Source organism: Podarcis tiliguerta (genome assembly GCF_965153285.1).
Source record: "Podarcis tiliguerta genome assembly, chromosome: Z".
NCBI lineage: Eukaryota > Metazoa > Chordata > Lepidosauria > Squamata > Lacertidae > Podarcis > Podarcis tiliguerta.
The window spans coordinates 21,121,617-21,138,429 of record NC_139553.1 but is presented as its reverse complement, the minus strand read 5'-3'; the positions used below and the strand labels follow the sequence as shown (position 1 = coordinate 21,138,429).

The window sequence follows — 16,813 nt, the reverse complement described above, 5'->3', positions numbered from 1 at the left end:
AATTTCCTTACCGCCCACCAGTGCTCTAGGGAAGAAGGAGGATTCAGCTTGTGCCGTAGAACCCCCTACCACCCACCTAGAATTCTGAAATGCCCACTAGTGGACTGTAGGGGCCAGGTTAACAACCCCTGCTCTAACCATTATCCCACATTGGCTCTCATATTTGCCTCTCACCCTTTCCAAAAAAAAAAGCCAGGGCAGCAAACATCAAATGTTGCAGCCATGACTACCATATTGGCCTCACTCCCCCCCGCCCAATTCCAACCCTGAAAAGTTAAAGTGCGGCTTATATTCGCAACTTTACGGTATGCAGCCAGGAGCGCAGTGAAGCGTCACCCTCCCCACGTGCTGTCCTCTCCCCCAAGGCCAGGAAGGGAGAGAGCAAGGAAGAGGAAAGGCCGCCAGCAACGCAGCGTGGCTCCCCCCCCCCCCATATGCAGCCAGGGGCAGCAAGGAAGGGAGTGGCTTATATTCGGGTACCGTATTTTTCGCCCCGTAGGGCACACCGGCCCATAGGGTCACCTAGTTTTTTTTGGGGGGGGGAATAAAGAAAAAATATTATCCCCCCCCCAGGCGTGGGGCTTTCCCCGACCCCAGCCCCCAGAACAGGCTGCTATCCGCAAGCCTAGGGAGCCCGGCGGGAAGTTGCGCCGGTCTCCCCAGGCTGGCGGATATCTGCCCGAAGCCTGGGGCGTGCACCCCAGGTTTCGGGATGCAGGCAGCTCTCTGCAAGCTGTGGGAGCCCGGCGCAACTTCCCGCCGGGCTCCCACAGCTTGCGGAGAGGTGCCCGAAGCCCGGGGTGCGCTCCGCTGTGCGCCCCAGGCTTTGGGATGCAGGCAGCTCTCCGCAATCTCACTATTTCGCTGTAGAACTAAATGAGACCTAGACCATGCGAAGCCATGATCAATAAAATGTCTGTCCCCCTGCCCATCTATGGTGAGACATTGCGCTTCCAGGCAAAGGTTGGAAGTGAGCAAGGGAGGATGCTCCCACCCCCTATGGATTTCCAGAATGTTAAACAACTTAGATATTTAAGACAGCTTCATTCCTTTTTGCATTTCCAGACAACACCCAGACCTGCACCAGATTTCCAAAAAGACTGATGAGCTGAGCCCACCATGGCCAACCACAGAACACAAACATGGACACCCTCAATCTGCTTCCTGCTGATCATCCCCTCACAACCTCTCTGCCAAGAGTCACATTCCTGAAACACTGAGCCAACAATCAGTGTAGCAACAAGAGGGGAGATGGGGGGAAACAGGAAAGGACTGAGCACCTCTGGTGTCTGCTCTGGCTTGCACAAACCAGCTGCCAAAGGAATTTTTCTCTGGATCTGACTGGTCAGCCTGACCTTAACCCTGAGCCCTTGGGCTCTTGGCCAGTCTTGTTCCACTGTTAAGGAAGGGAGGCTAAAACTGTCTTGGATGCCTGGGCTGTTTGTAATGCACAGGAATGGGTGATGAAGACTCTGGCAGCCTCTGCCTGTTATGGGGAGGCAAGGCAGACAGATGTTGCTCAGCAGTAGAGCATCTACGTGGCATGAAGAGACTCCCAGTTTCAATCCCTGGAATCTCCAGGTAGGAGTAGGAGAAGACTCCTGCCTGAAACTTTGAAGAGCCATTGCTGGTCCATGTAGCTGATACTGAGCCAGATGGACCAATGGTCTGATTGCATATAAGGCAGCTTCCTATGCACCTTGACACACTGGCTGCCTTGGAGAGGAGCAGGAAAGGCAGGCAAATCAGGTGTAGAAGGGCAGGCAGACCTGCCCAAGGACATTCTCCAGGAGCCTGAGAGCACGGAGTCCTAAGGGCTGGAGGCACACATTCAAGCACCTCCCAGTTCCAGGGAGACTTGGAGGGTCTGGAATTGGAACAACAGGTGATTCAGATTTTCCATGGATTGCCATTTGCTCCAGTTCAGTGGTAAAGAGTGAGGTTTTGCAGGACAAAATGGGAAGAAAAAGTGATTGGACGCAATGCTTTAAAGTGTGGGCCTGTGCCTAGAAACACAGCAAGAAAAGAAAGTCAAGGTGAGCCCTGAGACTAATGGGGAGGGCCAATCACCCCTGGGACTGGTTGGAAGTAAGTAGGGAGGTGGGCTTGTAGGAATCAAGACTCGGGGAGGTGGGGCAGGGCCTCATTTGCCCTGATGCACCAGCCTCCAGTCGTGTAGTGGTGGATTCAAAAGTGCACGGTCCATTCATGATAGCCATGGACACACACTTTTCCAAAATAATACAACTGTTTAAGATTATACAATCATCTTATCATACAATCTTATAATCTTAAATCAATCAAGAATCTTAAATCCTGGTATTGACACAATGTTTTTGTATTATATATTTTGTGTTTTTTATATTGTAATTGTGTGTTGTGAACCGCTCTGAGATCTACAGATAAAGGGTGGTATGCAGATTTAATAAATTGAATCATCAACGTCACTGACCTAAGGCAATCCCCTAACAGTTGGTACAGAAGTCTGCTGCTATCCAATATCCCTTTGTGCCAGTCCCCATAGTGCAGCCAAACTTTATTACTACAGTAAAAGCTGAATCCTACAGATACTTATATGAAATTTCAAATGACACTGTCTGCCCCTGGGGGGCAGTGAGGTTACCTGGGAGTGGGGGTCGCTAAGAGGCAAGGGGCTGGCAGGGGAGCACTGGAGGGGTACAGTGTGATTGCATACTATGCACATTAAATTTACACATTAAGCAGTTGCAAACACACACATGGAAGGCAGGGAGCTTGCAATAGGGTTGCCATATTTCCAACAGTGAAAATCTGAATAGAAAAGTTGTTCAGCTTTGTTTTTTTTTTTGCTTTGCCCAAAGTTGTTGAGCTTTTTGGGCAAAATCACTTTAGAAAATGCCTTCCTTGAGCTATTTTTATGGGAAAACGGCACTGCCATACGTCCAAATTTTCCTGTATGTTTTACCGATTCCTGCACAGATACTGCTGTCAACTGCAGTAGATGAAGAATCTTTATTTGCATCAGCCACTAGCCATAGCAATAAAACTGAATAAAATGTACTGAAGATACAGGTTAAAACTTAACTATAGAAAATATATTTGGGGGGGTTACATCAACAATCAAATAGCAGATCTTATTCTAATTGCCCCTGCCAAAAACATTGCAGTTTTCTCTGTCACCTGCTCATCTTGATCTGCATCTTGATCTGCTAAAAGAAAGAACACAGTAGCAATGGTTGAGCGACCTGGCAAGAACAATAATAGAGGGGTAATAACCTCACTTCTCAAATCTTTATAAAGAGTGCAAGTCAGAAGCACATGAGCCACTGACTCAATACTGCCATCTCCACAGGGACATAACCATTTTTCTAGTGGAATTTTTTGAAATCGACCCTCAAATACAATCTTGTGAAAGTGAAAAGCGCACCTGTATTTTGGAATTGTTAAATTTTGCAAATAGGTTGCCAAAGTGTCATAATGACTAATTGGAAAATAATCATACCATGGCCAAAATTTCCTTATTGTGGCCAGATTATTCTGTCACTCAGTATCATATATGCACTGTCAAATTAAATTATTTGCTTTACTGAAGTCCAGTATTAATAACTGTTGTGGTGATAAACCAGAAAAGTAAAGCTTTTGGTTGACAGCTTTAGTCCAAGCACTCTCATGACAAGCTTGTGATACTAAGGGTAGTAGACCAGTGGGGTTTAAATTTAGGCGAAGCCAATACTTAAATGTCCTACGCCAAATCTGTAATTAAACAGAGGGTAGGTTACCCTCTAAGTACAATGAAGCATTTGGAACACAGGATGGAACAGAATTTTTTTTGCCTTAGGAATTTAGATTGAGCATATTCTGTAGATCCAAGGTGAGGGTCTGTCCAAATCTGAGCCCCATATAATAACTCTGCTAGGGGTTTAGTTTTAAGCGCTTCAACTGCTGATGGTATGTGATTGCCACCTTTTGTATGGAAAAAGTGTGTCAGAATTTTGGCACTTTGGGATGCTTTTTGCTTTGCATATTTCTGAAGTGCTCCCCATGACCCTGTTGCCTGGAAAATAAGGCCGAAGTATTTAAAGACTTTAACTTGTTCAATCAACTGATTATACCATCTATGGGCCCTATAGTTTCTTGAAAACACCATGACTTTAGTTTTCTTGTAATACACAGACAGCTGTTTTCTTTGGCAGTAAGCCAACTGCAGTATTCCGGATATGACATATTGACATAGGGTAAGGTTACCAGATGTCCCCGTTTCCTGGGGACAGTCCCCAGATCAGTCCCCTGACAAAATCCATCTATTTAGTAGGGAGTTGAAAAGTGTCCCTGGATTCATTGAAAAAAATCTGGTAACCTTAGCATATGGCAACCCTAGCTTTTGAGCTCTTTTTGCGCAGGGTTTATCTTTTCAGCTCTCTGCGTTGCTTACCAGGCAAGGCCCACTCAGTGTGTGGACTCTGAGATGCTCTCGCAAGATATTGCAGGGCTGGCATGCTGAGAGGGCTCTGCCTGTTAAGCAATGCAGAGAGCTCAAAAGCTCATTTTGCACCAGGTAAGCCAAGCAGACCCAATGCAAAAAGGCCCTCTCAGCATGCAGGTTACAGAAGGGTAAAGATGCTCCCATATAGATTGTTCAAGTATGTGTTCTTGTGGATACATGGAACTCTTGGAACTGAATCCCTGTGTAAGATGCAACTCTTAAAAGAAATATTTTAAAAAGCTGATATCACTGGATCATGTTCGTCAATTGTTTTGAATTACTTAAACAAGATAGTTCTACAGTGGTGCCCCGCTAGATGAATGCCTCGCAAGACGGAAAACCCGCTAGACGAAAGGGTTTTCCGTTTTGGAGGTGCTTCGCAAAACGAATTTGCTATGGGCTTGCTTCGCAAGACGAAAATGTCTTGCGAGTTCCTGCGATTTTTTTTCGCTCCCCATCCCCTTTTTCTAAGGCACTAAGCTGCTAATAGCCTTTTAGTAGCTAATCCTCTAATCCCTTAAGCCTTTAATAGCCGCTAATAGCCGCTAAACCGCTAATAGCACTAATCCACTAATGGGGTTGCTTCGCAAGACGAAAAAACCGCTAGACGAAGAGACTCACGGAACGGATTCTTTTCGTCTTGCGAGGCACCACTGTAATAGATTTTGATTAATGGAAATGGTTGTTCCAGCTTAGGTTCATGGCTCTCACAAGCCATTCTTGAATTTCCTATATTGATTATTTAGGAACGGTACTATTTTAGAACTAAGTCGAGTTTCACTACCTTTGCAACTTTTTCTGAATGCTGTATGGAAAAGCACATGAATCTTACCTTTGGCGAGTTTGTAAGTAAACCATTTTTAACTTACAAAACCTGTGGTACTTTTCTTTGCTAGGGGAACAGGGGAACCTTGGAACTCACAAGGGGATATTTTAAAGGTCTAACATCCTATATTTCCTTACTATACTGCATATTTTTTGACTTTAAATCTCTGTTGTTCTCACACCAAAAAATACTTTCCCCAGACTTGGATCTTGGCACCCAATAATTCTCCTTTTTATATACAGGCAACTCCCCATTTATGCATGCTCTATTTGCGCATGACCATGCACACAAGTGGTGCTGGGAGCCTGGAAGTGGAACCTGGAAATGGGGAGCACCCTGGAAAGTTCTTCTGGCTTGTGAGGAGGACTTTCCCAGGGTCCAAAGAGGATGTCCCATAAATGTGTTGTGAGATCTGCTTTAAAACAACAACAAAATCCTGCTGCTCTTCACTGCTGTGAGTTTTGTTTTTAGGTTGCATTTTGCCCTGTCTTTAGTTGTGTTTTTATCCTGCTTTGTACTGTGTGTCAGTTTGGTGCCTTTGTGTACTTTTGTAGAAAGGTTAGGTGTGTATGTTCATACATCCACAGATAAATGCATGTGGCTGAAAGCTTAGCGGTTCAATCTCCATGAGGTTGGGCAAGACTTCAGACTCTGGTAAAGAGCAGCTGCCAGTCAGTGTAGACAATGCTGAGCTAGATGAACCTCTGATTCACTATACAGCAGCTTCCATCATAGCAAAGTTCAATTTTTAAAAAGGTTTACATGGATAAGACAAGGCACTAGAAATTGCCTTGACTTTTAAAGTAGCTTACCTTTTTAGACAGCCAAAATCCTTTCATGGCTCATGTTTTATTGCAGAGAATTTCGATGACAGATGTGTACAGAATGTTATTCCACCCCAAAGTTATGTTTCTTCTTATCATCAGTATTGTGGTGGTGGACTTTCCTCTAGCTGCAAGCTGGAATCTAATGCACAGGATGTTTTGGTTGCCCCATGAATGTTTCAGGAAAGATTTAGATTTAGGTTTCTCATCTCTGCCAAAAAGGAGTCAGCAAACATCTCCCTAAGCGGCAGCTGCATCCTTGAGAGGAAAAGGGATCCTGTTTCAGAGCTTTGGCCCAGGGCAATATGTGAGCCACAAAGCTGTGTGGGACTCACCTGCCCTACATCTTGACAGCCTGTTTTTGCAGGGAAGGTAAAGGTACCCCTGCCTGTACGGGCCAGTCTTGACAGACTCTAGGGTTGTGCGCACATCTCACTCTAGAGGCCGGGAGCCAGCACTGTCCGCAGACACTTCCGGGTCACGTGGCCAGCGTGACAAAGCTGCATCTGGCGAGCCAGCGCAGCACACGGAACGCCGTTTACCTTCCCGCTGGTAAGCGGTCCCTATTTATCTACTTGCACCCGGGGGGTGCTTTCGAATTGCTAGGTTGGCAGGCGCTGGGACCGAGCAACAGGAGTGCACCCCGCCGCGGGGATTCGAACCGCCGACCATGCGATCGGTAAGTCCTAGGTGCTGAGGTTTTACCCACAGCGCCACCCGCAGGGAAAGGGCGGTGCAAAAGTTGAAGGTCCACTGTCATCTTGGGGGTTAGAGCTTGTTTCGGTAAACCACACATTGGGCCAGCCTGCTCCATTATAACTATTTCTGCTGTGTGCATGTTCATTTTGCCCCCGTTCCAATGCAAAATGCTTTGTCTAGTGATCATCCCCGCAGCCAAAGAGATGTAGAGGCAAGGTGAGCTGTGTGGTCTCTCTTTAGCCCATGTCAGTGAGGAAAAGGAAGTTAGCCTTTCTATTGTGCCATTTGCACAATTAAAGTGCTCTAGTAAAGGTAAAGGACCCCTGACAGTTAAGTCCAGTCAGACTCTGGAGTTGTGGTACTCATCTCGCTTTACAGGCCGAGGGAGCTGGCGTTTGTCCACAGACAGTTTTTCCGGGTCATGTGGCCAGCATGACTAAGCTGTTTACCTTCCCGTTGCAGCGGTACCTACTGGCAGGGATTCAAACTGCCAACCTTCTGATCGGCAAGCCCAAGAAGCTCAGTGGTTTAGACCACAGTGCTACCTGCGTCCCTCTACAAAGCTACTATTGAGACCAGCCTTCCAGAAATCCTGGCATGTCACCGTTGATTTGAACAATTCCCATCCCCCTTGACTACCTAGCTGTAGTGATTGATGGAAGTTGTAGTCCAATCATCTAGAAGGCACCACATAATGAAAAGCTGATTTAGACATTCTCTAATGACAAACACTTGCTGACTTGCAGATCAGGAGGTCGGCGGTTCGAATCCCCGCAATGGGGTGAGCTCCCATTGCTTGGTCCCTGCTCCTGCCAACCTAGCAGTTCGAAAGCACGTCAAAGTGCAAGTAGATAAATAGGTACCGCTCTGGCGGGAAGGTAAACGGCATTTCTGTGCGCTGCTCTGGTTCGCCAGAAGCAGCTTAGTCATGCTGGCCACATGACCCAGAAGCTGTACGCTGACTCCCTCGGGAAAATAAAGCGAGATGAGCGCCGCAACCCCAGAGTCGGTCATGACTGGACCTAATGGTCAGGGGTCCCTTTACCTTTACCTTAATGACAAACACATACATCAGCTGGCAGGAGGTTGGTGCAATTGTAAGTCTGCGAAATTCTGTTCTTATAATTTAAATGGCTAAAAATTGTAGTTTGCTCTGGCCCACTTCCGCAGCTACTATAGGTACCATAGCACCCATTCCACATTTGTAGGAACTAAAGTCCTTTCGTGTGGCAGCCCCTACACTTTGGAACTCCCTGCCGGTTGACATCAGGCAGGAGCCTTCACTGCATTGCTTTTGGCGTCTGCTAAAAACATTTTTTAGACAAGCTTAGAAAGTTGGTGCAAGCTTTAATCTGTTTTTAGTCTATTATTATTTTAACTTTTTGAAAGTCTTACATTGTTATTCATTATTCCCCCCCCCCCCCAAAGCTGGAGCTCAAATCAGGTGGGCAGCATTGCCATTATAAGAGAACGAGAGAGGTGTTCATGGTGAGTTCCAGCACCTCTTTCTCTAGAAAAATAGCATTGGTTCTTCCTCTTGATAAAGTTTATTATTTTATCTTTTTTTGTAAACGGCTTTGAGGGCTTCTCCCCCCCTTACAATCAAATGGTGTGAATTTTTTTTTTAATGAAACGAAAGATAAATAATGGTTTATCCTGACCTGCTGTGGGGCAGAGCCTAAGCCCCGCTTGCTCTGCCAGCAAAAGGGGAGAGATTATTGGACTGGGGTGATCAGCAACCTGGGCAATCCAGGTTGCCAACTTACCCAAGTCAGGCCACAAGTGTGAGTGAAGTCGAAGCGGGTAAGAATCAACCAGGCAACATAAAAGGTGACCTACCCAATTTCTAGCAGTTAAGAGCCTTGCTCTGTTGGCCACTGTTTATCAATGCAAGAGATAAAATAATAAACTTTATCAACAGGAAGAACCAGTGCTATTTTTCTAGAGAAAGAGGTGGTCACCCCACTGCAAATTTTGTGTGTCAGTGGTTAGGCTTGCCAACGTTTTTTCTCCTTTGATTTTAGGCAAATAGCTAGAAATTAAAAAGGCGAGATTTCCTGACACTAAAATGCATGGAGAGGCGAAAGTGTCATCTGACACAATTTGGGCAGGGCACTACTGAAGGCACAACAGCCCTGTCAGGAAAAACACAAACAACAATGCCTGCTGCGGGGGGAGAGACAGAGTGGGCCTTTTGCATTGATTCCTGAGAACACTCTGAGGTTTGTTGTATTACCTTTCTCAGTATGTGACTAACCTTTGCAGATATTGTTGGGCAGACCAATGAGCATGGCTGCTGGGAGCTGGATTGCAACAACTGGAGTTAAGAACCACTGTGATGTAGTAGTGGTGAGAGCAGTAATGGCCCCTCTATATGTTAGGTGTAGTCAAAACATCTGCAGGCCACCACATGGCCTACCCCTGGGTTAGAACGCTGGACTAGGCCAGTGTTTCCTAAACCTGGGTCTTCAGCTGGTTTTTGGACTACAATTCCCATCATCCCTGACCCCTGACCCTGCTAGTTAGGGATGATGGGAGTTGTAGTCCAAAAAGTTTGGGAAACACTGGACTAGGCCCTTGCAGTCCTCTGTTCAAATCCTGAGAGCCTCAAGTTAGCCACCCCTGTTGCAAATGCAGTGGTACCTCGGGTTACATACTCTTCAGGTTACAGACTCCACTAACCCAGAAATAATACCTCAGGTTAAGAACTTTGCTTTAGGATGAGAACAGAAATCGTGTGGCGGCAGCAGCGGGAGGCCCCATTAGCTAAAGTGGTGCTTCAGGTTAAGAACAGTTTCAGGTTAAGAACGGACCTCCGGAACGAATTAAGTATGTAACCAGAGGTACCACTGTGTTTCCACCATCTAAACACTGATGTGGATACTGAAAAAGTAGAATCGATAAAAACAGTCTGAAGCAAACATATTTGCAGAAACAATTTTATTTTCTCCATAAATACAGTACAGGTACACTTTGTCATGAGGTTTACAGTCTAGACATAAAAAATAATAATACACACATTCCTATACTGGTGCAGGAGAAGAAATATATATATAGAGAGAGAGAGGCACCAAGCGAGGACATTCAACATGTTCAGAGCTCTGCAAATTCCCTCCTTCCAACAGACTGGAGACACAAGATGTTGGCATCACCCCTACAACCAGTTCCTGAATCATCTGGTCTAATGGGTCTGTTCCCAGTGGGAAGAAGTTGCAGGAAAGACCCCTGGAGTGTTGCGACAGGGTTGGGGGGAATGCAACACCTGTTGATTTGCTTTCAGAATCGTAGAATTGGACGTGACCCTAAGGGTCATCTAGTCCAACCCCCCTGCAACACGAAAGAAAAACTACAAAGCCTTCCTCTATACAATCTACACATAGTCTTCCCTGCTGGTGCCTTCAAGATGTTTAGAACTACTACTGTCCCCCCTCCCCACTGGCCATGCAGCCTGGGGAAGATGGGAGTTGTGGTGTTCCCAGCTGGGGAAGACTCATCTACAGCATAGCTTCTATTACCCGAGTTTGTGTTAAAACTCTTAGTCTAACGTTTGGTTCAAGCACAAAGGTTATCGGTTTTATATTGTCTTGCCTCATGTCCAGTACCAATAAATTTTACAGAGGAAAAGAGAAGCAGAAGAAGGAGCATTGCGCAGCATAACTTCTTCTAAGTAGTGTCAACTTCCAACTTAATTCCACAGCTGGCCAGAAGTTACATGCAAGGAAAACAAATTTTCCTAATTACCAGGCAGATTCCCAAAGTCCCATAATTAGCATAATGAAAAGAGTGGGTGACTAGTGGAAAACTTCACTTGCTTGCACAAAACTCCCAGCTGCTATGAGACTAATTTGCAGCAGCAGCAGAGTTGCAAAAAAAAATAATAAAAAAAAATAAAAATCAGCAGATTCAGGGTGTCCCCAAATGTGCATAGAGAAATCTCCTTCTCCTACCCACCTTGGCACAACATTTTAGGGACGAACCTGCAGCCCTCCAGAACTCCTTCTGCTGGCCTGGGGTGAGTACACTCTCAAATAATTATATGGTATAAGATCACTTGCTTTGTCCCTGTTAAAGGGAAATTATCCTGAAGTTGAAAAGGCACCATAGGACACAATGGATTCTTCACTTTTCTTTATGCCATTTTAGATCTTTATCTTCTGAAGATGCTAAGGAGAGGTTGCATGCAGCATGCTCTCTCACTTACCACAGGATGGGAGGCACCTGGGTAAAGGAGACTAGACTCACGCTGAGAAGGCACTTCCCTTTGGGCACAACTTAACTCACAGTTTACATTTTGTTCAAGGGTTCCTTCTGTTGCCTCTGAATAACATAATCTAGTTACTCCTCCACTTTTGCTCATTTCTCTAATATACGTAACTTTGGGATCTGTGCTGGCAGTTGTTAAAAACATATACGACAGAAACACATTCATTTTTCGAACTTTTAAATGCATGTTTGAAATCGATCCCTGCAAAGTTTGCTACCTAGTGCTGCAGTATTTATGTCAGCTCCCAAGAAACAAAATAATGCAAGTTACAGGTGTGTGTCTATATGTATGGGTATGAAAACCTGAAACCTTAGGTATGAATCTATTATAATTTCTAAATTCGTGCAGAAGATTAATGAGTTTTTTCAGGAAAATGCAAGGTTTTCAACCTGCAGGGTTGCTTTGCTTTATTTAGAAAAGGACCCCAGTGTAACTATTATCTTGAGTAAGGCACTACATTCTTACATCAAAATATACAATTATTTTAAGAGAAAAAGCTGCTAACTTCTGGAATGAATCGATTATAGTCAAAGAAGGCATGTGGAAGAGGCAAAAATATGGTTTAGGGAAAATTCCCCAGCATGGCCACACAGAAAATCAAGTTTCTGTCTGGTGACACACCCTGCCACTTGCTTAGTTTAGCAGTAACTCCAGTCAAGCCAGCTGAATGGCTGCAGTTTAAACGGAACAGAACAGCAGAACAACATGGAGAAAAGGCTCACAGCTTGTTCACTGAAATCCTGAATGGGATGCATTATTCCTCATCCTGCTGCAAGGGTAGGAAGCCCTTTGACATATATGAAATAAACAGAAAACTCCCCTTACATCTTGGGGCATCTAACAAAAGGACAGAATGATATGAACAATAAGATGTATTTTTTTAAAAAACAAAATAACGAGTGCAGGCACATTGTGGAAAACAACTTATTTTTTTTCTAGTCCTGGAATGTTCTGTGAAAACGGACACTCTCATAAGGAGGGCAAGGAACGTGAAAAAATGTTGTCCCACCCTTTGGAGTCCCATACGTACAATGGTTCTCAGGGACCCCTGAATATTTGGGACACTTAAACGACACTCAAAAGTGACAGCACCATGTAATCATCTGGCAAAAAGAGAAACCTGGGAAGTAACAGGCTTTGTAAAAAGGCATTATGGACGTCAACGTCTAAATAAGGTCCTTACTTTCCTTACAACACAGGGTTGTTGTTCTTTAATAACAAAACAAAAAAAAATACTGACATTTCAAAAATTTAGTGCATTTAGGAGCTTGGTTTAATTTTCATCCAGATGCTATCAGATCCAGTATTTTTAAAGAAACAGAAAGAAGGTATGGGAAAGAACCTTCTTAAAAAAACAACCCAGAACTACTTTAATAATTTTGGAACAAAATATAAGTTAACCTGCCCATACCTTTGAGAAAATATATATATATACAAAACAGCAGAAAGCTCTGGCTTCCTTTACTATGATCTGCTTAAAAAAAAAAAGTTTCACAGGGGGAGGGGTATGGAGACGCTTCTTGCTAGTCTGCTTCAGCTTTTGATTTCTTCAGATGAGATACTCCACCATTTCTGCATCGTTGAGGTCCTGCCCCAAATTCTGAGCTGGGTTCTTCCTTTCTAGAGTGTTGGAATGGAAAACTGGTGTATCTATAAAGCAAGAGAAGGAAATAAGTTTAAAAGGTGGCAGTGTGTGTGTAAGTTTATAGGGGTGGTAGCCAATTGACAACTACTGTATTTTTTGCACCATAAGACGCACCTGACCATAAGACGCACCTAGTTTTTAGAGGGGGGGTGCAGGGGAAAAAAAATCTTTAAAGGGAGCGCTGAGCAGAGCCTGTATGCACCCCAGGCTCTGCTCAGCACTCCCTTTCATGAGCCGCGTGGAGCATGTGTGTGGCGCTTGTAGGCTTGTGGGCTGCCTTTCTCCCTCCTCGGGGAAAAACACCCAAGAACCGCACACATGCCCCACTCAGCTCTTTAAAGGGAGTGCGGCTGTTGGGGGCTTTTCTGGGAGGTGGGGGAAGGGACTGAGGGGCTAAGCCAGAAGCTAGAACAGCAAGAGGGAGTGCTGCGCAGCGCTCCCTCTTGCTGTTCTGGCTTCTGGGATAGCTGTGCAGCCTGCATTCGCTCCATAAGACGCACACACATTTCCCCTTACTTTTTAGGAGGGAAAAGGTGCATCTTATAGAGCAAAAATATACTTTTCCAGCTCTTGTTTCCATCTAGCAAAATGCCTTCCAACTAGGGCTGCAATCTTTAAGTGATTTAACTAGTGAGATCAGCTGTTTCCCAACCTGGTGCCCGCCAAATATTTTAGACGGCAATTCCCATCATCCCCAGCCAGTATGGCCCCTGGGCAGAATGTCACTTTAACTCATTGAAAGCTTTTAAATTATTGTTGTTCATTATTCTTAAGTCCTGGCTCAGCCAAGGGGAAAGTCCTCATTACCTGCTTTGTCCGAAGTGTAGGTCAGATTCATAGCAGGGAGCCTCCCCTGCACAGGAGGCAAGGCAGAGGAGGAAGAGGAGGCGGAGACCTTGCTTTGCTCACTTCCCCGGTCCGTCTGAGTGCTACAGTCTCGGCTGCCGGTCTTGGAGTGCGCAAACAGCAGCGGAGGGGAGGGGAGGATGGGCGAAGGAGTGGAAGGAATGGATTCGGAGCGGCATTCTGTTCCCAGCAGAACACCTGAAGGGGAGAAAAAGGACAAGGCAGTTGCACACCAGATGCATTTTGCCAGCTTCGTCTTATATTCTGCTCCCTGGAAGCATCCCACAGCACCCAGTCTGTTAAGACAATGTAGAGTTTTTTAATAATAAAAAAGAGCCAAGAGCCTTACTAAAGTATGCATTCCAGAGGGTCACAACACAAACACACACTTCCAACAGTACAACCTTAGGCAAGTGATTATAATGGCACAGCCAGAAGTACAGAGTGGGAAAAGATGTGTTTGTGCTGCTGTGTATGTGTTTCACTGATGGCTGTCGTGTTCCTCACTGCCCAAAGCAGGAAGATGTGTCCACCCCACCCCTTGCTGCAGGTATTTGAGCCTGGTGTCAACATATTGGCACCAGAGAGAGAAAATTCCAGTGATTGTTCAAATACAACGATAAATCAAGATGGGAGTTTGAACTGACTCTCCGTCACTTCCATGGGGACAAGTTCTAAAAATACATGCCCCCAATGTCAAAATTAAATTCTACCTAAGGATAGGGCCGGTCCTGCAAGGCAGGATTTGATCTCTGGTCAACTGGACTGCTCAGAGCCCATGTATGATTTGTGAAAACACACCACACACACACACACACACACACACACACACACGTGTAAATCACCTAAGCTGCCCTTCCAGCTCTTGTCCTCTCTCTTATCTTCCAGAATGGGTGTGCTGCTCAGTGTTGAAGAATGGGAGAGCAAGCCTGAACCAGTGTTGGAGATGGACATCAGGGATTTCGCTGGCCTCATGGAAGACAGCTGGTCAGTCTTGCTGGCCTCTTTCCTGGAACGCTGCTGGAGCACTTTAATCATGGCATCCTTCTCAATGATTTGAGCATGGAGTGTTTTGATCCTAGGACAGGGCAAAAGGACAGTCATCAATATATCAGTGATCTTGAGGCTTTTTCTGACTGCATCCCTCTTCCATAATATTAAGAAAACTGGGCAGAGTTCATAGGTCTGTCAATAGCATGCTTGACAGCCCATGGGCTCTCGCAAATGAGCTGAGGGATGTCCTGCTACACTCAAGTAGACCCCAGATAATTTGTCCTGGTGTTGATGGGACTTGAGGTCCAAGAAACCATCAAGAGGGCACCAGGTTGGCAAGACAATTTTATCACTACAAACAAGAAAAATCTAACCAATGTGGAAACAGAAATTCAATTCCCCTTCCAAATAACATAAACTTTCTTGATCCTGAAATGGTATGTTAACTACTCTCAATGTCCTTTATTAATCCACAGAGATAAATAACTATAAATATCAGTTTATTAATATGTGTATGAAAATCGTAAAACAACAACAACCAACCACTTAATTCCTAGGAAAAAGGAATATTAAAACAACAATTGTATGTTAAAGAACTGATTATTAATAAGCCAAAAAGATAAGAGATAAATAAATAGATGAGAGAACAAATAGGAACAGATTATCATTTTAAATTAATATAAGCATTCATCAACTAACGCTTAAATTTCACGTGTTACAAATTTATACATAATGTGAAGGTGGCTGAATTTAATTAACGCTGGTATAAATATAATTGGCAAGACATGTCTGAAGCTCAATGGGGTTTCTAATCAGGGGCAAGAGAAAGAAGAGCCAGAGAAAAGATAAAGGTTCTTGAAAATGAAGCATTTTTTAATACTAAAAAAATCACATTCCAAGAGGAGACTTGCTGGGCAGTGTTCAGACGTGGTTCAAAGCAATTCAATTTGATGCTGGACACAAAAGATGTTTACATGGAAGGAGGAACCAAGAAATATCTAGCTTTTGCATTGTTATAGTTGCAACATTGCATTTGTTCCACATTTGTAAAAACTCACACTTTGGAACTCCCTGCCTCTTGACATCAGGCGGGTGCATTTTTGTATTTTTTTTAGCACCTGCTAAAAGATTTTTGTTTAGGCAAGCCTATCCAGATATGCAGAATGCTGAAATGTGATTTACACTGGCTTATCATTTATTTTAATTGTGTTTTTAAATGGTTTGAACACCTGTTTTTAACTGACAATCTTATTGTTTTTTTGTTCTTTTTGTAAACTGGTTTGAGATTTGTTTGTTTTTACAATTTAGTATAGAAACTTTATGGGAGGGAGGGGAGTTGGGTATGTGCACACATGTCAAAGAAGTTATGCTCCTCTTCCATGGACCAAGTTATCCAATCCTGGGAGTGGAGGAGCCACCTGGCTAGCCAGAATCTCTTCCTCTGGTGTTGTACTACTGAGCCTGCTTGTGTTAAGTATCATTCCCACAAAAAGGGTTTTCTGCAATCCTATGGATTGTGCAGCATATCAGTTTTGACTCCAGGAAAAAGGGTGTGGGTGTGTGTAGAGAAGAAACGTTTCCTATCCTAATTAATTATGTATTTAAAAACTGATACGGAAGAACAGCACAAGAAAAATGATCGAGCTGCAGTTTACCTTCCCTCCATGTCTAGGCATCTCCTGTTAGCCATCAGGATTTCCTCCTCTTCCTTCTGGATGCGGGCTTCAAGAGAGGTGTCATAACTGGCATTGGGCGAGTGGCTGATGACGGTGGTGTCCCTGAAAAACAAGCAGGACTAGTAGCTGGGCAGCGTGTTAGCAGGATCCCTACCCAACAGAACCCATTGCAGTGGAGCTGAACCTCATCCAAATGCTAGCCAAACTCCTGTATCAGAAGAATCCCATGTTGCCACACAATGCAAGGTTTGGGTGGCTGCCGGATTGAGTTTTATTGAGAAATTTAGAAATACTAGCCCTTGTGGTTGTATGAAGAAGCACACAAACTTTTATTACAAGCCAGGTTCATAATAATGAGATCCTGGAGGTTGCCCACTCTTTTTTTCTTTTTCTTTTTAAATATGTTTTACTAAGAGTATAACAGCGAATTGAAGTAAATAAGAACAAAAGGGGCAAAAAAACATTTAAAACATTTTTAAAAGCAAACAACACTCTCTTCTAAAGGAGTGGGTACACAGCTTCTGCATCCTTTTTGCTGTCGTCTGAGGCTCAGGTGACCTCAGTGGCTTCCATCAGAA

At 44.4% G+C, this 16,813-nt stretch overlaps 1 protein-coding gene across 11 annotated transcripts in view; it reads right to left on the bottom strand.

Annotated features, from left to right (window-relative positions):
- Positions 1-9,736: 9,736 nt before the first annotated feature.
- Positions 9,737-16,813, bottom strand: part of AMOT (angiomotin) — a 73,866-nt gene continuing 66,789 nt past the window's right edge. For 7 of the 11 annotated variants that reach the window (XM_083423522.1, XM_083423521.1, XM_083423524.1 and 4 more), the window contains 4 exons: positions 16,215-16,337; positions 14,412-14,644; positions 13,528-13,764; positions 9,737-12,725 (listed from right to left, as the gene is read on the bottom strand). In XM_083423522.1, the coding sequence (XP_083279648.1) occupies positions 12,625-12,725; positions 13,528-13,764; positions 14,412-14,644; positions 16,215-16,337 (694 nt within the window). In that variant the 3' untranslated portion in view covers positions 9,737-12,624. The remainder of the gene's footprint in view (positions 12,726-13,527; positions 13,765-14,411; positions 14,645-16,214; positions 16,338-16,813) is intronic. The other 4 variants (XR_014507199.1, XR_014507200.1, XR_014507201.1 and 1 more) reach the window with 1 other exon arrangement.